Raw genomic sequence first — 18,525 nt, 5'->3', positions numbered from 1 at the left:
TGGAAAAAAATCACTGCACATAAGCGGCAAGGCCGAAAACCAACATTGCAAGCCCGTGACCTTTGATCCCTCAGGCGGTACTGCATCAAAAACCGACATCAGTGTGTAAAGGATATCACCACATGGGCTCAGGAACACTTTAGAAAACCACTCTCAGTCAGTAACTGCAGTTCGTCGCTACATCTGTAAGTAAAAGTTAAAACTCTACTTTGCAGAGTGAAAGCCATTTATCAACAACACCCAGAAACGCTGCCGGGTTTGCTGTGCCTGAGCTCATCTAAAATAGACTGATGCAAAGTGGAAAAGTGCTCTGTGGTCTGACGAGTCCACAATTCAAATTGTTTTTGGAAACTGTGGACGTTGTGTCCTCCGGATCTAAGAGGAAAAGAACCATCCGGATTGTTATAGGCGCAAACTTCCAAAGCCAGCATCTGTGATGGTATGGGGGTGTATTAGTGCCCAAGACATGGGTAACTTACACATCTGTGAAGTCACCATTAATGGTGAAAGGTACATACAGGTTTTGGAGCAACATATGTTGCCATCCAAGTAACATCTTGTTCATGGACGCCCCTGCTTATTTCAGCAAGACAATGCTAAGCCACATTCTGCATGTTACAACAGCGTGGCTTCGTAGTAAAAGAGTGCGGGTACTCGACTGTAGTCCAGACCTGTCTCCCATTGAAAATGTGTGGCGCATTATGAAGCCTAAAATACCACAACGGAGACCCCGGACTGTTGAACAACTTAAGCTGTACATCAAGCAAGAATGGGAAAGAATTCCACCTGAAAAGCTTCCAAAATTAGTCTCCTCAGTTCCCAAACGTTTACGGAGTGTTGTTAAAAGGAAAGGCCATGTAACACAGTGGTAAAAATGCCCCTGTGGCAACTTTTTTGCAATGTGTTGCTGCCATTAAATTCTCAGTTAATGATTATTTGAAAAGAAAAAATAAGTTTCTCAGTTGGAACATTAAATAGCTTGTCTTTGCAGTGTATTCAATTGAATATAAGTTGAAAAGGATTTGCAACTCATTGTATTCTGTTTTCATTTACCATTTACACAATGAGCCAACTTCACTGGTTTTGGGTTTTGTAAATAGTGTGTGCAAACTAAAACAGTGCATATTATTAATGGGCGTGTGATCTACTAAGACTGGGTCTAATTAATAACAAGTACAAAAGTGGTGCAACCGGTGGTGTTTCGTCATGTTGTTGACATGGAGCACACATATAATACGCACCACCTTCTCTGGGCTATACTGAAGCACGATCTTGACAACTGAACCCACTTCTAGCACACACAAAGTGCATTCTGGGAGGTGCTGCGGTGTTCAATGATCCAGACACAAGAATGTGCTTATTGCAATAAGTTTTTTTTAACTACTGTAGTATATTATAAGGATCAGAATATAATATAAAACAAGTGCTTGTTGAATTTAATGAAATTTCCGTCCTTACGAGAAAATCTGGTTTGGTAAACATTATAATTTCACAAAAACTCACAGAGCTCCTCGTGCTACCAGCGCTTCCACATTGTTTGTGTCGATGTCCAAAGCTTTGTTGTACTCATTCATGGCTTCCACATGGCGACTGTGTTTAAAGTGGTCCACACCTGCCTTGACACTGAAAAAAAAAAAAAAAAAAACACTTTCTGAGACACAATGGAGGACAAAACTACTACACTGCCGTGTTGAGTGTGTTTCTACCATTTCAAAGCCCAGGATGCAGATTGCTTTTCCCGGATTGCACACGCAAAATCTTCTTTTTCAAAGAGTTTACTGTAGAGAAGTGGCAGGTGAAAACAATCGATAAGTTGTATTAATTAATATATTGACTATCACAACAGTCCCATTTTGGTATTGTAAGATAGTGTGTGAATGTTGTCTCTCTGTGTTGGCCCTGCAATGAGGTGGCGACTTGTCCAGGGTGTACTCCGCCTTCCGCCCAAGTGCAGCCGGGATAGGTTGAAGCACCCTTTGACCCCGAGAGGGATGGATCTTACCTTTGTAGCCCCCTCATCATCGAGGGTGGGTGAATGTCAGTAACACCAATGTTCTCCAGCAAGTAGTCCACGACAGAAGGGTTGTGGTAGCCGTGGCAACCACACAGTATACGCTCGTATGTCTCCCTTGAGTCACTAGCTGCCCGAACACTACGACTGAAAGAAGGTTGCACTGATTAACAAAAGTGTTAACATGACACTAGTGTTGACCCAATAATAAACTTGTTACAAATTAGTAGATTATTTCAGTGTTTTTCAACCACTTAGCCTAGTGTGCCGTGAGATATTGTCTGGTGTGCCGTGGGAAATTATGCAACTTCACTTAATTGGTCCAAAAAATATTTTTTGCAAATCAATAATTATAATAATGTGCCCTTGTCTAGTGTATGTGCTGTGTAGAGCTTGGCAGGGTAACCATGTAATACTCCATATCAGTTGGTGGCAGCAGGTAGTTAATTGCTTTGTAGAAGTCGGAACGCGTCAAGGATGGTTTGTCGTGATCCCAATATGCAGAGCACAGCGGGAGACAGCGTGCAGGTAAAAAGGTAGGTAACGCTTAAACGAAAAATGAACAAAAGGCAAGCCCCGCTAGGAAAAGGCACTGAAGCATAGGGATGGCTATGCAAAACAAAAGTAAAACTGAACTGGCTACAAGGTAAACAAAAACAGAATACTGGACGACAGCAAAAACTTACGTGTGGAGCGGAGACGGCGTCCACAAAGTACATCCGTACATGACATGACAATAAACACTGTCCCCAAAAAGAAGGATAGCGTACGCAAAACTTAAATAGTCTTGATTGCGAAAACAAAGCAGGTGCGGGCAATAGCACTCAAAGGAAGGCGCGAAGCTGCTACAGGAGAACACCAACAAAACAGGAAGGGTCACCAAAATAACAGCGCAAGACAGGAACTAGAGCACTACACACAGGAACAACAACAAACTCAAAATAAGGCACGACAACTTGGTGGACTTTCATTTTTTAACCTTTTCTGCTGGTGGTGTGCCTCCGTATTTTTTGTTTTAATGAAAAAAATGTGCCTTGGCTCAAAAAAGGTTGAAAAACACTGGATTATTTTACACTGAACTTGTTTTACTTTGTATTTCAGACATTGGATTTAAGCTTTGATTTGAGTCTTGTAGTGAATTTGTCATTTGATGTTCTTACTTATAGTGTAGAGGCAGCTCGTCCTTGTTTATGACTCCTAGCTGGACGCTCTCCGATCTGGGTGAAAGCGACGTTTGAAGCAGTGACACTGTGATTTTTTCTTGGTAGCGGTCAATGTCTTTCACACCAGCTGTAATATAAAACATAATAATAACTGATGGGGCTTTTAATTGGTTAACAGTGAATAGAATTAACATATTAATAGTTCTGAATAGACAGCCTTGGAATGCAGACACAACTTGACAGATATAACAACAAACTATAAATCCCGTCTATGGCTTCATTTCAAGGAGAACCAAATAAAGAGGAGGCTATTTCCTGATGCCAAGCAATCATTTCAACCATTGTGTCACGTGCCAAACATTCTTTGGGTAGAAAGCTCAAAGCATAATGGCATGTGGTTTCTTCAAAGTAAGGAGCTGCGAGAGACCTTAAGTCACCTGGGACTTACATCTTGTTCTGTCAGTCTTGTGAGAATTTAGTGTTTTCTTCACAATTATATTAGAGGGCAGAGTTAATTTTTATTTACCGTATTTTCCGCACCATAAGCCGCACCTAAAAAACAAAATTTTTCTCAAAAGCTGACAGTGCAGCTAATAACCCGGTGCGCCTTATATATGGATTAATATTAATATTTATTTTCATAAAGTTTAGGTCTCGCAACTACGGTGAACAGCCGCCATCTTTTTTCCCCGTAGAAGAGGAAGCGCTTCTTCTTCTACGGTAAGCAACCGCCCCCATAGAAGAGGAAGCGCGTCTTCTTCTACTGTAAGCAACCGCCAAGGTGAGCACCCGCCCCCGTAGAAGAAGAAGCGTGCGGATATTACGTTTCATTTTATTTGTGTGTTTCTGTAAAGACCACAAAATGTCTCCTACCAAGAGACACGCGTACAAGGTTCCACTGACTTTTGATATTCCTGTGAACCGCACTGTGGATACAACGGGAACATATACGGTGAATATTCGCACCACAGGGAATGAGAAGTCGTCCTTCACCGTGGTTCTAGCTTGCCATGCTAACGGCCAGAAACTTCCACCCACTGTGATATTCAAAAGGAAGACCTTGCCAAAAGAGAACTTTCCAGCCGGCGTCATCATAAAAGCTAACTCGAAGGGATGGATGGATGAAGAAAAAATGAGCGAAGAGACCGGGTGACTTTTTTCACGCAGCTCCCGTCCCTGTTGATCTATGACTGCATGCGCGTCCACATCACAGATGGTGTCAAAAAACAAGTGAAGCACACCAAAGAAGAATAATTCGAGGGATTTGTGGATGAGTAATAACTTCAGAAAGTGAGCTTTAAATGTTTATTTTGTGTGTTGTGTGACACTAACGTATGAGCAACGTTGAGTTATTGATGTTGCTATTGCTCTGCACTATTTTGAGTGTTACTATTTTTGTGATTGCACATTTGCACATTACATTTTGGGAGTGAACAGAGTTGTTAGAACGCTGGTTTGTAATATATTATTAAAGTTTGACTGACCTATCTGACTGTTTTTTTGACATTCCCTTTAGCGTAGCGTAGGTGCGGCTAATAACACGGGGCAGCTAATAGGTAAACAAAGTTTTGAAATATGCCATTCATTGAAGGTGCGGCTTACAACACGGGGCGGCTTATGGTGCGGAAAATACGGTATTCCAATTTTATTTTTTATGCTCACAACAGCAGTAATTTGTGGAAGCCTTTCATAATGACATGTCTTTTATCAAACAAACAAACAAAAGATCTAGATTATTAACCATACTGTATTTATCTGTCATTTCACTTCTGTCTTTGTATGTTTACATGCACCTTTTCACCTGCTTTCTGTATCGCGTGCAAAGAAGCCCTCACTTTATTTAATCGTTATTTTGACTTTGTAGATTATTTGAGTCTTTAAATTGCATCTCTTCTAAAAAACGCGAGTAATCAAATGTAACTATAGAAGCAATAGCAATATAGTTAAAGTATAAACTGAGCTGTCAAAAATAACATGTTAACTCAAGTGATTAATTACAACAAATGATGGCATTAATCATGTATATACTTTTATTATTCAGGCAATTTATTTTGACTACATTGTCCTTCACCTTGACCGTAGATGGTTACCTCGCGGGTTGTTATATGGTCAATGCATACGTCAGATATGTCAAACATGAGTGTGGAAACTGACTGGTAGCAAATTTTTCTTCAAAATACACCAACTGGACTTCAGATAAAATTGTTACCAAGTTTTGAGCAAATACATGACGTGCATTCAAGTAAAATATTTTAAAAATGTTAATTTAGACATTCTGACAAAATTGCATTTGTGTCCAAATACTGGGCTCTTTTTTTAAGATAATTTAAATCAAACGAGAGAATACTGGGCTCTTTTTTTAAGATAATTTAAATCAAACAAGAGAGTAATAACTAGGGGTGTGGGAAAAAATCGATTTGAATTCGAATTGCGATTCACACGTTGTGCGATTCAGAATCGATTCTCATTTTTAAAAAATTGATTTTTTTTTTAATTCATTTTTTTTGTTTTGTTTTTTTAGATTAATCAATCCAACAAAACAATACACAGCAATACCATAACAATGCAATCCAATTCCAAAACCAAACCCGACCCAGCAACACTCAGAACTGCAATAAACAGAGCAATTGAGAGGAGACACAAACACGACACAGAACAAATGAATATTATCAACAACAGTATCAATATTAGTTACAATTTCAACATAGCAGTGATTAAAAATCCCTCATTGACATTATCATTAGACATTTAGAAAACATTTTTAAAAAAATAACAATAGTGTCACAGTGGCTTACACTTGCATCGCATCTCATAAGCTTGACAACACACTGTGTCCAATATTTTCACAAAGATAAAATAAGTCATATTTTTGGTTCATTTAATAGTTAAAACAAATTGACATTATTGCAATCAGTTGATAAAACATTGTCCTTTACAATTATAAAATCTTTTTACAAAAATCTACTACTCTGCTTGCATGTCAGCAGACTGGGGTAGATCCTGCTGAAATCCTATGTATTGAATGAATAGAGAATCGTTTTGAATCGGGAAAATGTCGTTTTTGAATCGAGAATCGCGTTGAATCGAAAAAAAAATCGATTTTGAATCGAATCATGACCCAAAGAATCGATATTGAATCAAATGGTGGGACACCCAAAGATTCGCAGCCCTAGTAATAACCTGTCAAATTCAAATTTATGATTAATCCGATTTAATACAGGTATGCTTGCACATGTCTGCACTACGGCAATCCGGATATGACAAAAATAACAAAAAACATCTGATCTGGTGAATATTGGAAGCGAAATGAGTAGGCCTGGTAAAGCTCATTAGTAGGTTATCATATCTGAGCATTTGGTTTTGTGAATGAATGAAAAATAGGCAAAATAAAACCTTGAGAGTTACTAAAATAACAGTTGAAGTAGAATGTAAACTTGATGTGTCAGAGCACCAGTTGAAACTGGTTGCCATAACTAACCTCTGATTATGTCTCCAATCTGGTAGTAAGACAAAGGATCATCATGGCTGCCAGCAGAGGGAATTTCCCTGATGTGACAAAGAGCCTAAAAGTAAAAAGTAAAAAAAAAAGTTTTAACAATACTTTGCCAAATAATCACACCAATTAATGAATCACGCCCGACTTTCCACTCACAGATAACTCCAGGTCTTCTATGTCTCGATTCATTCCTCCCGCCATGCAAATCAGAGTGAGAAAAAAGCCATATTCTCTGATATTGTTGATCCTCCCCACCACAATGTCCCCTCGTTCCAAATCTCGATACAGCATAGCCCTTCTCTCATCATAAGGCACTTCCATGAATAACTCCAGGGGTGGCATGACAGCGTAAGGCTCTGGAGAGAAGAGCACAATGGTTAGGGCACACTTTTTGTTATGCTTTAAGTTGCGAGCAGAATTTGAGTTACAAGCCCTTGAAGTAATATTTAGCACACAGTTGTGCTGCTTGAGCAATGAAAAGAAAACACACATTACTGTCCCTGCTTCGTCTACATGCAAAATTTTTGCGCCGCTTACGGATTGACACAATCCTGCCCTTCGACTACCGTAACTAAGAATGTTAGTGCAAAAGAGAGGAAGCGGACGACCAAATGAGAGAAACAAACCATTAAAAAAAACATCTCCTACAAGTTAGCAGCCCACCTGGTGAGGCTATGAAAGTACAAACCCCGTTTCCATATGAGTATGGAAATTGTGTTAGATGTAAATATAAACGGAATACAATGATTTGCAAATCATTTTCAACCCATATTCAGTTGAATATGCTACAAAGACAACATATTTGATGTTCAAACTGATAAACATTTTTTTTTTGCAAATAATCATTAACTTTAGAATTTGATGCCGGCAACACGTGACGAAGAAGTTGGGAAAGGTGGCAATAAATACTGATAAAGTTGAGGAATGCTCATCAAACACTTATTTGGAACATCCCACAGGTGAACAGGCAAATTGGGAACAGGTGGGTGCCATGATTGGGTATAAAAGTAGATTCCATGAAATGCTCAGTCATTCACAAACAAGGATGGGGCGAGGGTCACCACTTTGTCAACAAATGCGTGAGCAAATTGTTGAACAGTTTAAGAAAAACCTTTCTCAACCAGCTATTGCAAGGAATTTAGGGATTTCACCATCTAAAGTCCGTAATATCATCAAAGGGTTCAGAGAATCTGGAGAAATCACTGCACGTAAGCAGCTAAGCCTGTGACCTTCGATCCCTCAGGCTGTACTGCATCAACAAGCGACATCAGTGTGTAAAGGATATCACCACATGAGCTCAGGAACACTTCAGAAACCCACTGTCAGTAACTACAGTTGGTCGCTACATCTGTAAGTGCAAGTTAAAACTCTCCTATGCAAGGCGAAAACCGTTTATCAACAACACCCAGAAACGCCGTCGGCTTCGCTGGGCCTGAGCTCATCTAAGATGGACTGATACAAAGTGGAAAAGTGTTCTGTGGTCTGACGAGTCCACATTTCAAATTGTTTTTGGAAACTGAGGAAAAGAACCATCCGGATTGTTCAAGGCGCAAAGTTGAAAAGCCAGCATGTGTGATGGTATGGGGGTGTATTAGTGCTCAAGGCATGGGTAACTTACACATCTGTGAAGGCGCCATTAATGGTGAAAGGTACATACAGGTTTTGGAGCAACATATGTTGCCATCCAAGCAACGTTACCATGGACGCCCCTGCTTATTTTAGCAAGACAATGCCAAGCCACGTGTTACATCAACGTGGCTTCATAGTAAAAGAGTGCGGGTACTAGACTGGCCTGCCTGTAGTCCAGACATGTCTCCCATTGAATATGTGTGGCGCATTATGAAGCCTAAAATACCACAACGGAGACCCCCGGACTGTTGAACAACTTAAGCTGTACATCAAGCAAGAATGGGAAAGAATTCCACCTGAGAAGCTTCAAAAACGTGTTTCCTCAGTTCCCAAACGTTTACTGAGTGTTGTTAAAAGGAAAGGCCATGTAACACAGTAGTGAACATGCCCTTTCCCAACTACTTTGGCACGTGTTGCAGCCATGAAATTATAAGGTAATTATTATTTGCAAAAAAAAAATAAAGTTTATGAGTTTGAACATCAAATATGTTGTCTTTGTAGTGCATTCAACTGAATATGGGTTGAAAAGGATTTGCAAATCATTGTATTCCGTTTATATTTACATCCAACACAATTTCCCAACTCATATGGAAACGGGGTTTGTATTATTGTAGCAAAATCATTTGCAAACACCTATCACATTCTGTGCGTGTGTTATCCAATTCATGTGCATATGTACTAATGTGTGTCTGTATCTCAATCTGTGTGTGTGTGTTTTAAGTTGTCTGTCCGTATTATGATTTGTCTGTGTAAAAAATTTCAGTTTTTTGATCGCCGTGTGTGTAAAATAAAATAAAGTTGTGTGCCTGTATTTAGAATTGTGTGAAGCATGAACTCTTTTTTTTTTTACATGTGACTTTTGCGAAACTTCTGCCGTGTACGAGTTGTCTGTCTGTACAGCAATTTGTACGTGTAAAGAGAGTCGTCTGTCTGTAACTTCCCCTTCCCTTTCCTTATAATTAAAATAGTTGGCACCTTGCAGCCACTCACACTCCTGTTGCCGTAGAAGCCAAGTACAATGGACTTTTCAACACTTGCTGCAAATTAAAGTCCATGTTTTAGCAGCCTCTTTTATTTAAATAAGTGATCATGTAATTAGATATAGATCGAAAGTGTTGCTTTTTCTACGCCACGGGGTGGGGCTTTTCTCCATATATTGGGGACGGCGTGGCGAAGTTGGTAGAGTGGAAAGGCCAGCAATCGGAGGGTTGCTGGTTACTGGGGTTCAATCCCCACCTTCTACCATCCTAGTCACGTCCGTTGTGTCCTTGGGCAAGACACTTCACCCTTGCTCCTGATGGGTGCTGGTAGCGCCTTGCATGGCAGCTCCCTCCATCAGTGTGTGAATGTGTGTGTGAATGGGTGAATGTGGAAATACTGTCAAAGCGCTTTGAGTACCTTGAAGGTAGAAAAGCGCTATACAAGTATAACCCATTTATCATTTATATATGAGTGAAGATTAATCACATCCAGCGGAGTAGATCATTCTAAACGCTGTCATTTCTTAATCACTTCACATTTGAATACAAAAATACTTCTGACCACTAAGTTACTGCTTAAACATGAACTTTTATTTACAGCAAGTGATGAAAAGTCCCATGTTCCTGGCTTCAATGGCAACACGAGTGTGAGTGGCTACAAGGCGCAGACTAGTGAGTAAAAAAGAAAGGCAAGGGGGAGTTAGACAGACAACTCTTTACACGTTCAAATCGCTGCACTGACAAGTCATACACATACAGAAGTTTTGCAAAAGTCACATGTAAAAAGACAGCCAACAGAGAGTTCCTGCTTTACACATTTCTAAATACGTATTTTTTTTAAAAAAAATTTTACACGCACGGTGGAAGAGGGGTTAGTGCATCTGCCTCACAATACAAAGGTCCCGGGTTCGATCCTGCCCTCGGGATCTTTCTGTGTGGAGTTTGCATGTTCTCCCCGTGACTGTGGGTTCCCTCCGGGTACTCCGGCTTCCTCCCAACTCCAAAAACATGCACCTGGGGATAGGTTGATTGGCAACACTAAATTGGCCCTAGTGTGTGAATGTGAGTGTGAATGTTGTCTGTCTATCTGTGTTGGCCCTGTGATGAGGTGGCGACTTGTCCAGGGTGTACCCCGCCTTACCTATTATATTAAAAAGTGAAGGGCGTCACCCCCGACGAAAACATCGACCCTGGAGGCAACGTCTGCCCTGTGCTCCAAGAACTACGGTCTGAATGGGAGCCAAACAGCTGGAAAGGTTTACGAACTAAATTATTACCTGTCACTCTTTATAACTCGTTGTGCAGATCTGAATGCTTATTATTTAAATGTTTACCTAAGATTGAAGCACAGGTGGTAATACTAATCTCCACGTTTGGCTAGGCGTGTTTTAAAGCAGCACTCCTGTTTAAATCGTCACATTTATTGTTAGTTTTGAAGCCCAAATACCTCCATATTGCGCTTCCCGCACCCTCTTTCTTAACCAGTAGAAATTACGTTTATTTGCCATTTTTCCTCTCCACGACATTATTGCTTGTATGCACTTTCTGTGTGCGTTTTGACACACTCAACATCATGCCCCTCGGCTCTAGTCACCGCCGCACAGCAGCATAAACGGCACCGGTACATTTTTCCAAAGGTGCGTTGGCGACTTGTCCAGGGTGTACCCCACCTTCCGCCCGAATGCAACTGGGATAGGCTCCAGCACCCCCGCAACCCAGAGAGGGATAAGCAGTAGAAAATGGATGGATAGATGGAGTTTAGTCCCGTTTCCAGTTGATTAGTATTGCGGTACTTTATTAGTACTGGTATACCGTACAACCCTAGACTGTGCATTAAAAAAAATAATTAAAAAAAACATTTAGCTGTTCAACGTCCACACACAACCAATTTCATATGCGCTCTATCACAGCGACCGGGCAAAAACATTTTTTGCTGGGCTTTCCCCTACATGTAATTGATCCTGGTGCACCACCAGGGGAAAATAATTTCCGCCACACCTTAAAAATAAGTGTTTTGTTTTTTTACATGAAATCATTTTTCTTACATCCAGTAGAAAATACACACTATTGTCTGTTAGCATCATACCAAAAGCCAAATGCAAATTAAAAAACTATAAAGCACCTTTTGGAAGAATTCTACGAACCCTTCAAAGTGATCGCCGTATCAGAGACATGGATGGATGCTAAGAAAGGAATATTTCTCGAACTGGAAGGATATGAAATAAACTACATAAACAAGAATGGAGGCAGAGTTGCAGTTCATGTGATGAAGGAAGGACTTGCACTATAAAGTGATGAAAATACATGTCATATTTGCCATTGAAAATATTTTAGATAGTATAACCATTGAAATATGTCACGAAAAGAGCAAATATGTGTTGTCAACAGTACCGGTATATACAGAGCACCTCAGTCAAGCATTGAAAGGTTTGAGGACTGGATTAAGGCAACCTTCACTGATATCAGTCAAAAAGTAATTTTCAAATGTAGTGACTTCAACATAGACCTTGTGAACCCTAACAAGCAAAAGACCATTGATGATTTCATGGAAAAAAAAGTATAGTATGATCTCAGATATCCTAAAATCACAAGGCCAAGCAGAATCACAAGTCACTCTGCTGTGCTTATTGATATCTTTACCAATAATTTTGATAACGCTGTAAGTGGTCTGCTAATAACCAATATCAGTGATCATCTATCGATTTTCAGAATCTATGATGGAAACAAAGGGAAGAGAAAAATGCAAAAAGACACTGCAAAAACTACACACAGAGAAAAAGATGATCGGATTTAAGAATGATCTAAGAAAACAAAGCTGGGACAATGCGCAAAGAGAAAATTATGTAAATGAGGCGTATGGCAATTTTTTTTTTTATACTTTCCTGATGCTTTTTGTCCGTTGAAACAATTAAGCAAGAAGCAAAAGGACAATCAAACATGGATAACAAACGTTAGTTAACAATGCTTACAACAACAAAAAATACATTATACAGAATATAACACAAAGATCTACAGAGGCAGAAAAAAAGTACATAAAAATATAAGAACAAGCTAACTAGCACACTACACACAAGTAGAAAGTAGATAAAAACAGTTATTATAGAAATTTCAGAACCTCTTACGTATATCAGCAATCTCTCAATTCAAACTGGAAAAAAAAAAAAAAGAATTGTACCAATTTATAAGACTGGATACAAACATCAATCACAAACTGGTTCCTTACTTCCGCAGTTTTCTAAAATCATTGAAAAGCTATTCGACAACTGATTGGACCAATTCATAAATAAAAGTGAAACACTTGAAAATACAACCAATGCGGACCCAATACAGATTCCGAGCTGACTTTTCAACATCGATGGCATAAATCAAAATAACAGAGAAAATTACCAATGCAATGGATAGTAAACAGTGTGAAGCTACAATATTTATGGATCTAACAAAAGCATTTGAAAATTGACACAATCATACTGTAATAATAAACTAGAAAAGTATGACATCAGAGGCCTGGTTTTGAACTCGATAAGAAGCTACTTAACCCAAAGGAATATGTGAAGTTATGCGAACATACATCAACATAACTAAATACAGTATATCCTGTGGCGTACCCCAGGGATCAACACTGGGACCAAAATTATTTAATGTCTGTATAAACAACATTTGTATGGTTTCAAAGGAGACACAGGTGACAATTGTGTTTTGTTCAGGAGAGAATACACAGAAGCTAATACAAATTATAACAAACAATTAACAAATTAAAAAGACGGTTTGATAAAAACAGACTGTTTGAATCTCAGTAAAACTAAAATATTATTATTCAGAGAAAGTCAAACAAATACAAATAGATTGAGTATGTATTGAAAAGGTAAAATAAATCAAATTTTGGGGAGTAATAATAGATGAGAAATGAACTGGAAATCCCATGTAAAAAAATATACAACATTAAGTAGCAGGAAATATATCAAGAGTGAACAAAACAAAATATGTACTGAACCAAAAATCACTTCATATTCTTTACTGCTCGCTAGTGTTACCATATCTGCGTTATTGTGTAGAAATATAGGGGAAATAATTACATAAGTACACTTCATTCACTAACCATGTTACAAAAAAAAAATCAGTTAGAATACCATCATTTCCGGACTATAAGCCGCACCTGACTATAAGCCGCACCAGCTAAATTTAGGGGAAAATACAGATTGCTCCATATATAAGCCGCACCCGACTATAAGCCGTAGGGTTTTGATGTGTAATTACCGTAGTATATAGGGGTTCCTGCTACCACGGAGGGGATTGTCGGGACAGAGATGACTGTTTGGGAACGCAAAGCGTCCCATTTATTAACAATAAATCTTTCAATCATTCAATCAAACTTTCACATCTTTGACATGGCGAACAGCATTCGTGCAGAGTACAAATAATACAACGGTGCAAAGTAATACAAAGTGCTCGCCTGTACGTTATCAAAATAACCAGCCTACTACCGGTATATGAAAAGTCAGTCTTTAATCATTGTGTCATCGTCTTCCTCCTGCGTACTAAAAACACTGAAATCCTCTTCGTCTGCGTCGGAGAAGAACAGGCCGTAAATAAGCCGCACCCTTGTATAAGCTGCAAGGACCAGAACGAGGGGAAAAAGTAGCGGCTTATAGTCCGGAAATTACGGTAATATTAACGATATAGAGAACATACAAACACTTTATTGATCAAATCTAAAATATTGAAATTCAAGGACTTGGTGCATTTGCAAACACGTAAAATGATGCACAAAGCAAACAATAACCTCCTACCCAAGAACGTGCAACACATACTCATCTAAAGAGGAAAATATAGCTTAAGAGAAAAATCTAATTTAAAACACTTGTATGCACGTACAATCTTTATTGTATCAGTATGTGGATTTACATTATGGAATGGATTAAGCAAAGAAGTCAATGTACTAATATAAAGCAGTTTGAGAGGCTGTTCAAACCCAAGTGTTTACAGAGTACAAGGAAGAAGAATTATGGCAAACATCTTGATCTCTATTGAAAATGAGTTTTTTAATCTCACATGTGAATCATTGTACTTAGAATTAATTGAGTTAAACTGTTTTGCAATTTGATAACAATGAATGAATACATCTATTGAAAGTTGGTATGAAGTGGAAATGGGTAGGATTAAATAGGCTTTGCTTCTTCCTACATGTTGTAATGAGAAATTAAAATGTGTATTATGTAATATTCTGATATTGTATACATTTTTGAAATAAACAGAAACAGAAATATAAGAAAAAATATTTGTTATTAATAATAACACATTTATTTTGAAATATATACGCATCGTTGCAAATCAAAATGACCATGACATCATATGTGATGATGTCATATTAACCACGCCCCCCACATCGCTAGCCACACCTCCACCGCCACATACTGTAGTTGCAATTTCGGGGGAGCGTTCCAGGCACTCCATTCAGTTCAACAACAGAATAAAAAAACAAGCTTTTTCTAATCGATTAATAATTAATCGTTGCAGCCCCCGGCACCGATCTAGAGAAAGACAAATAACACGTTTATTTGCTCTACGGGAAGTTGGCCAGGAGAACTCTTCAATAAGCACTCCTTGCATGGTGCCATTAACCTATTTTAATGTTTGATTTTATGAATTATTTTTAAAGTTATACCTAATTTCAGGTGTGATTGTCACAATCAAATTAGTTTTGGACTAAAGGACATATCTTCAAATCATAGTTCATATGTAATTATTTGTTGGTTATTACAGGGAAAGTTATGTTTCAATAATTTTTTGGATGAAATGTTCAAGTGACTCACTTTTTTTTTTAAGAAATCAGTTATTTAGAAAAAAGGTTGCATCTGGGTAGAGGTTAAAAAAAAAGTTTTGGACAACCTGCAGCCTCTTCATCTCCATGCTTCTCCTCTTTAGGAGTTGCTGTCTTCCATGATGGACAGAATAGAATGTCAGCCTTCCTGGCAATGAACTGCTCCACGAGGGGGTTCCCCGGCCCTTCGCCGTTGCTGTCAAGTTGCACAAAAATATGAAATCAAAAGTTTGTCAGAGTAGAAACTGAATGTCAAAAAATATTGTGACACCCAGAACAATATCATCAATCAAGGGTATGATTCAAACAATATGGAATATGTCAACGTGTATGCATGGTATATCCAAAACCTAAGAATTTGTAGATTAAATGATACTGACTCATTGTGATTTAAAGGCCTACTGAAATGAATTTTTTTTATTTAAACGGGGATAGCAGATCTATTCTATGTGTCATACTTGATCATTTCGCGATATTGCCATATTTTTGCTGAAAGGATTTAGTATAGAACGACGACGATAAAGATTGCAACTTTTGGTATCTGATAAAAAAAAGGCTTGCCCCTACCGGAAGTAGCGTGATGTAGTCAGTTGAACATATACGCAAAGTTCCCTATTGTTTACAATGATGGCCGCATGAAGTGAGAGAGATTCGGACCGAGAAAGCGACAATTTCCCCATTAATTTGAGCGAGGATGAAAGATTTGTGGATGAGTAAAGTGCAAGTGAAGGACTAGTGGGGAGTTGAAGCTATTCAGATAGGGAAGATGCTGTGAGAGCCGGGGGTGACCTGATATTCAGCTGGGAATGACTACAACAGTAAATAAACACAAGACATATATATACTCTATTAGCCACAACACAACCAGGCTTATATTTAACATGCCACAAATTAATCCTGCATAACAACACCTGCGTGTTTGTTATGCTAGCTCCTAGCTCCTCTGCTAGCTCCTAGCTCCATAGAAAACGCCAATACAATTCAAACACCTGATCAACACACAATCACTCAGCCCAAAAGACCGTTCACCTAACCCAAGGTTCATAAAGCTTATATATTTTTAAAAAGTTACGTACGTGACGCGCACGTACGGTACGGTACGTGTTATGCTAGCTCCTAGCTCCTATGCTAGCTCCTAGCTCCATAGAACACGCCAATACAATTCAAACACCTGATCAACACACACAATCACTCAGCCCAAAAGACCGTTCACCTAACCCAAGGTTCATAAAGCTTATATATTTTTAAAAAGTTACGTACGTGACGCGCACGTACGGTACGGTACGTGTTATGCTAGCTCCTATGCTAGCTCCTAGCTCCATAGAACACGCCAATACAATTCAAACACCTGATCAACACACACAATCACTCAGCCCAAAAGACCGTTCACCTAACCCAAGGTTCATAAAGCTTATATATTTTAAAAAAGTTACGTACATACGCAAAAAAAAGTTGCGCACATACGGTCAAGCGATCAAATGTTTAGAAGCCAAAGCTGCATACTCACAGTAGCACGTCTGCGTCTTTGTCATCCAAATCAAAGTAATCCTGGTAAGAGTCTGTGTTGTCCCAGTTCTCTACAGGCGTCTGTGTATCGAAGTCAAAAGTCCTCCTGGTTAGAGTCTCTGTTATCCGAGTTCTTCCATCTTGACTGCATCTTTCGGGAATGTAAACAAAGAAGCGCCGGCTGTGTACTGTTGTGGCTGACTACGTTCGAAAAATACGTCCATTTCGCACCGACAACTTTCTTCTTTGCTTGCTCAGCTTCCTTCTCCATAATGCAATGAACATGATTGAAACAGATTCACGAACACAGATGTCCAGAATACTGTGGAATTATGAAATGAAAACAGAGCTTTTTCGTATTGGCTTCAATGTGGAAGGCATACCCGTGTTCGCCGGTCTACGTCACGCGCATACGTCATCCTCAGAGGCGTTTCGAACCGGAAGTTTAGCGGCAAATTTAAAATGTCACTTTATAAGTTAACCCGGCCGTATTGGCATGTGTTATAATGTTAAGATTTCATCATTGATATATAAACTATCAGACTGCGTGGTCGGTAGTAGTGGGTTTCAGTAGGCCTTTAATTGGCCAGGCCATCATAGGGGTGCTGTAAAAAAAAAGATTCACATCCGAATTGCCATTCTTATTTATTCCGATTCTGCATCGATTTACAATTTTCAAGAATCGATTTTCTTTTTAATTTGTCATCTAAGAATCTGTTTTTAGGCCATCCGCTGCATTTGAGTGTCTACAAAAGCGCTATATAAATCTAATCCATATTTATTATTATAAGCGCAGAGATGGACTATCTTTCGTAACCTTTTTTGAGACGGAATAACTTTGTTACCTCCACACAGAATAAACAGATACACGCAACAAGTCTGAGGTTGATATTAGGTATTGAGTTGAGAGGGCTGTGCGCTTCGCTTTGTCAACAGGAGCATCGGCGCAACTAAATTAAAAAAATGAGTAGCAGAAACATTTTAGCAGAAACATTTTAGTAGCACAAACATTTAGGGGCAATACAAAATGTCTTAAATATCACAAGTTCACGATTAACTCTCTCGTTTGAGTCACACATTAAGAGTGTTACTAAAACAGCCTTCTTTCATCTCCGTACAATCGCTAAAATTTGTTCCATTTTGTCCACCAGTGACGCTGAGATCATTATTCATGCGTTTGTTACGTTACGTCTCGATTACTGTCACGTATTATTTTCGGGTCTCTCTATGTCTAGCATTAAAAGATTACAGTTGGTACAAAATGCGGCTGCTGGACTTTTGACAAGAACAAGTAAGTTTGATCATATTACGCCTATACTGGCTCACCTGCACTGGCTTCCTGTTAGGGCTGGGCGATATATCGATATACTCGATATACCGCGGGTTTGTCTCTGTGCGATATAGAAAATGACTATAATTGTGATATTGGAGTATACGTTCTCATGCAGTTGCTTTTAGCTGCGGGCATTACACTACAGGCGTTTCTCACTCTTTCTTGTCTCTCCTTCTCACAGAGACATAAAACAAGCGCACCTTCTTACATACGTCACATACGGTCGCACGTGCAACGTCATACGCTCTCGCAGCAGAGAGGTAGCAGCATGGGTAAAGTTAGCTATGATGCTAGTGGACCGGTGCGAGTGGTACTACGAGAGAGAGAAGGTGCGAATCTGGTAACAAATGAAGGAAGAATTAATTCCCAAGAAAAACAGCAGGGGGTTCATCGTCTGGCAGTGGTTTGGCATCAAGCGGAAAGATGTCGAACAGACAACCGTAATATGTCAAGTATGCGGCAAAAGCGTTGCTACAAAAAGTAGCAGCTCTACTAATTTGTAGCATCATTTGAAAAGTCACCCGCTAGAGAATGAAGAGTGCTTGAAACTCCGCATGACACACCCACAAAATGCAAAACCAACCATTTC

General features: G+C 39.1%; 1 protein-coding gene across 3 annotated transcripts in view; it reads right to left on the bottom strand.

The window, feature by feature from the left end:
- The window catches only part of ttc14 (tetratricopeptide repeat domain 14), a 40,760-nt gene that overhangs the window by 14,701 nt on the left and 7,534 nt on the right, over positions 1-18,525 (bottom strand). For all 3 annotated transcript variants that reach the window (XR_009822066.1, XM_062028602.1, XM_062028603.1), the window contains exons 2-8: positions 15,166-15,293; positions 6,827-7,026; positions 6,653-6,737; positions 3,172-3,301; positions 2,003-2,158; positions 1,707-1,778; positions 1,504-1,623 (exon numbers count right to left, since the gene is read on the bottom strand). Coding sequence is in view for 2 of the 3 variants with exons in the window: in XM_062028602.1 (XP_061884586.1) it covers positions 1,504-1,623; positions 1,707-1,778; positions 2,003-2,158; positions 3,172-3,301; positions 6,653-6,737; positions 6,827-7,026; positions 15,166-15,293 (891 nt within the window). In the remaining variant the exon portion in view is untranslated. The remainder of the gene's footprint in view (positions 1-1,503; positions 1,624-1,706; positions 1,779-2,002; positions 2,159-3,171; positions 3,302-6,652; positions 6,738-6,826; positions 7,027-15,165; positions 15,294-18,525) is intronic.

Source organism: Entelurus aequoreus, linkage group LG19 (genome assembly GCF_033978785.1).
Source record: "Entelurus aequoreus isolate RoL-2023_Sb linkage group LG19, RoL_Eaeq_v1.1, whole genome shotgun sequence".
Classification (NCBI taxonomy): domain Eukaryota; kingdom Metazoa; phylum Chordata; class Actinopteri; order Syngnathiformes; family Syngnathidae; genus Entelurus; species Entelurus aequoreus.
Note: the sequence above shows the minus strand (reverse complement) of the source record. Positions and strands in the feature narration are given on the sequence as shown.